General features: G+C 50.0%; 1 protein-coding gene across 1 annotated transcript; it reads right to left on the bottom strand.

Moving 5' to 3' along the window:
- Nucleotides 1–601: 601 nt before the first annotated feature.
- Nucleotides 602–2,050, bottom strand: HOXD4 (homeobox D4). The gene is made up of 2 exons (XM_056861435.1): nt 1,604–2,050; nt 602–912 (listed from the first exon to the last, which is right to left on the bottom strand). The coding sequence occupies exons 1-2, from the start codon at nt 2,007–2,009 to the stop codon at nt 602–604; spliced, it is 717 nt and encodes a 238-aa protein (XP_056717413.1). The 5' UTR covers nt 2,010–2,050.
- Between the last annotated feature and the right edge of the window lie 1,620 nt (nt 2,051–3,670).

Raw genomic sequence — 3,670 nt, 5'->3', positions numbered from 1 at the left:
TTTAAAATATTTCCGAGACATATTGGGGGAGGGGGAGATTTTTTTTTTTAAATGATCAAGCAGCAGGAGAGGGGGAGGGAGAGATTTCTCACTCCTCGGCTCAGACTTGGGTTTGGACTCACCCAACCAAACGCCCAACCCAAAGGGGGGGGGGAATAAGCAAAAGAAAGCAGCGCCCTAAAACCAGAGAATCCAGCGCTGGAAAACCTTCCCTTGAGGATTCCAGATAGGAGGCCGAAGGGCTTCGTGCTCCAGAGAGGACCCCTGTTTGTGCCTACAGGAAAAGTCTTATTAAAAATATTTCTCTCTATATATCTCTATCAATTCCTCACCAGCGGGACGCGCACAGTTTGTTTGAATGGGAGTTGTGCTGATCCGTTCCTACGAAGTCCACGGGGCCGTCGGGGCCGTCTCCGAGTACCTTACCGCGGCCACTTTGGGTGTCTTTCGCTGGTACCTGCAGATTTCCGCCCAGCCAGCCTGTGTGTTTTGGTGTGGTTGCGCGTCTGTGTGTGTGCGAGAGAAAACGTGTCTGCAGCGGTCTCTTCAGAACAGTCCCGCTCCGGATCAAAACCGGCGAAGCGGGCTGTCCCCACGTTTCCTATAAAGCGATCAAGTCCGTCTGGTGCTCCTTAGAAACGGTCTGTAAACGCTGGCCGGGGGCGGTGGAAGACCCTGAGGAGCGACCCTTGGTGTTGGGCAGCTTGTGGTCCTTCTTCCACTTCATCCTCCGGTTCTGAAACCAGATCTTGATCTGGCGCTCCGAGAGACACAGGGTGTGGGCGATTTCGATCCGGCGGCGCCTGGTCAGGTACCGGTTGAAGTGGAACTCCTTCTCCAGCTCCAGGACCTGCTGCCTCGTATAAGCTGTCCTGGACCGTTTGGGTTCCCCGCCGGTGTAATTGGGGTTCACTGAAGGGAGGGGGGAGAGAAGAAGAAGGGGGGAAAAAAAATAAGAGGCAGGACTTAATAACCTTAACCGCCCAAATAACCCCCAAATCCCTCTTTCTTAGCAGACCTTCCACAAGCGAACCGAAATGTAATGGTTGCCAACGCCATGTGGCGGCTGTATACACTATTATCGTCGCTAATAAAACATTGGCCATTTATGCCTTGGAGGTTTTGCCTTGGATTCGCCGCTCTCTAGATGCACATTCCCCGTCTGAATTCTCAAAACTCTGCATGGGGGCTTATTGTTGAGTTTTGAGACTTCGGACGGGGAAAATGTTCATCTACAGAACGGCAAATCCAAGGCAAAACCTCCAAGGCATAAATATTGGCCTCTTTCTTTCTCTCTTTCTGTCTTCCTCTCTTTTCTCTCCCAACATTGGCAGGGCCCTTTTCAATATCCTGCTGAAATGGAATCTCCCGCACCCCCCTCCCCACCCTGGCCAGCCACAGGGCCAAGGGCCTATTTCATCAGCCATAAAAATTTATGGCGAGTGTAATCGACTACCTCGCTTTCAACCCCGCATCTCTCCCTGGCGGAAAACTTTGGAGGGGTGGGGGAGAGGAAGAGGAGGAGGAGGAGGAGAAAGAGAAGGAGGGGGGCAGAGAGAGAGAGAGAGAGGCAGAGAGGGATAGAAGGGAAAGCGGTGCTCACCCGAGTTAACGTGGACTTTCTTCATCCAGGGATAAACCACCGCCGGCTGCTTGAGCGCCGCCGCCGGCCCGTTGGGGCTCTTGAGATTGGGTTGCTGGTTGCAGGCTCTGCCGGCCGGCATCGGAGGCGGCGGGCATTGCTCCCCTTGCCCAGGGAAGCGGCCGGGGGGCTCCTGCCCGTGACCCCGCGGCAGCACCGCCGAGGCCGGGACCTCTCCGCAGCCGAAAGTCTGCTCCCCGTAGTTGGCCCGCGGGTAGAGCCCCTGGTGCTGGAAGTCGGAGCCCTGCGAAGCCCCGTAGTAGTCCGAGCCCTGCTCGCCCAGGTAGCTGCTCTGCAGATACTCCTCGCAAGGAGGGAATTTGGGGTCCACATACTTGGAGTTCACCATATAGGAACTCATGGCCATTAATTTCAGGAAGGTGGGAAATACTAATTTTTCTCGTGTTGTCTTTTTTCCCCCCTTCCACAAGGTCCCTCCTACTCGCTGTCAACTGAATAAAGTTGGGCGCCCACGTGACCGGCCGGGCCAATCGGGGAGCGGCGAGGTCTGTCGCCGGGTTTGTGTGCCAACCTCATAATTTCCACAAATTTCGCTAAATGATGCGCGGGTTAATCAAGGGGACCCAACCCGCCAGCCGAGCCGACCCCCAGCCCTCCCCTTCCCCAGGATGTATGAACACCAAACACGCTTCCTCCCTCGAGGTTTGTCACAGTGACCACCCCCTCCACACACACACACCCCAAACCCATCTGCCCTCCCCCTCCCCAGGTAAATCAAAGGCTTTTGTCTCTGCCGACCTTTTTTTTTTTAACCTTTGATGCCCTTTCGTCTATTTTTTGGCAATCCTAGGAAAAACGTTAGTGAGTTACTTTTCAGCCAACGTGGGGAGATAGTGCGCGCAGGCGGAGGAGAACGCGCAGAGGGATGAAGCAAGCTTTTGACAACATTCAGAGAAAGGATAAGGCACCGAAAGAAGGCATCACACCAGACGCACGATCTGACGCACAATGGATCTGCCCTGCCTTTGTTCTGTTGGGGTCAACCAAAAGTTACCAGAACCTAGTTGGGCAGAATCAAATCAGACAATGAGTAACTAGCTTCAAATTTACTCCCAAAAGTTACAAACAAATTTTGAGGGGGAGGGGTAGTTTTAAAAGACAGGCAGAAAATAACAGTTGGAGATCTTCTGAAGATGATCCATTCAACTTTAGAATAAAATTTACATTTGACTTTTTAAATAAATAAAAAAAACCAGGGTGAATAAGATCAGGGCAATGCCCTATTGTTTCTAGCTCTCCCCCTCCTCCCCTCCAGAGGAAGTAAAATCGACATTACTGTTTCCACCCCTGATTCTAATCTTAGCATAAAAAATCTGGAGGAAATTGGGGGATCGGGATGAGAAAAAAAAAGTCTCTACGACCAGACAGTTGTTCTAGGCATCTTTTATTGTGGGGTTTTTTTTTTAATTAAAAACAAACATGATCTGACCAACTAGCACCCCACCTCGTTCTTTACACTAATTATATTTAAATGAACAGGTTTGTGATGGGATGCATTCCCTAAACCTTAAACACCAACCACTGATGAGCACGAGGAATCTGGCTTGCAAGCATCTTTAGATATCTTCTACCTTTTAACCATTTGCAGAAAGGTGAAGTTTTTGCATCGACCATATATTCCCCTAGAATCGAATCTGTGACTATGTAAATACCACACAAATTCGGTTCTACAGGGTATATATAGACAACGTAATAACATTCTGGTTTCATCTACTGAGGGTAACAAAAGGCAGCCGTCCACTGTAACGCTGGGGTTCCTCTAACATTCTTCCAAGGACTGCAAACCTACTCAGTAGAGGCGAAGGTCCGAAATTATGGCTTCGAAGAAGGTAATGGTTTCATAGGAATAAAGACAATATTATAGATATATGATTTTGGCATGACAGTGGTCTTTGGAAGGATTTCTAACAACGGGTTTCAGGCAGAGCACCTTACAAACGGCATGAATGCTTCGGCATTTAAATATGCACAAAAAAAGAAATTAAATTGCATTTAAAATCGAGATGA

This window comes from Euleptes europaea, chromosome 15 (assembly GCF_029931775.1).
Source record: "Euleptes europaea isolate rEulEur1 chromosome 15, rEulEur1.hap1, whole genome shotgun sequence".
In the NCBI taxonomy this organism is placed as follows: Eukaryota; Metazoa; Chordata; class Lepidosauria; order Squamata; family Sphaerodactylidae; genus Euleptes; species Euleptes europaea.
Note: the sequence above shows the minus strand (reverse complement) of the source record. Positions and strands in the feature narration are given on the sequence as shown.

Bases quoted from the DNA above. Each gene is read 5' to 3' on its own strand.
- HOXD4 (XM_056861435.1), bottom strand. From the start codon at position 2,009: ATGGCCATGAGTTCCTATATGGTGAACTCCAAGTATGTGGACCCCAAA. The intron at 913-1,603 runs GTGAGCACCGCT...CCCTCCCTTCAG, and splicing joins GAAAGTCCACGTTAACTCGG to TGAACCCCAATTACACCGGC.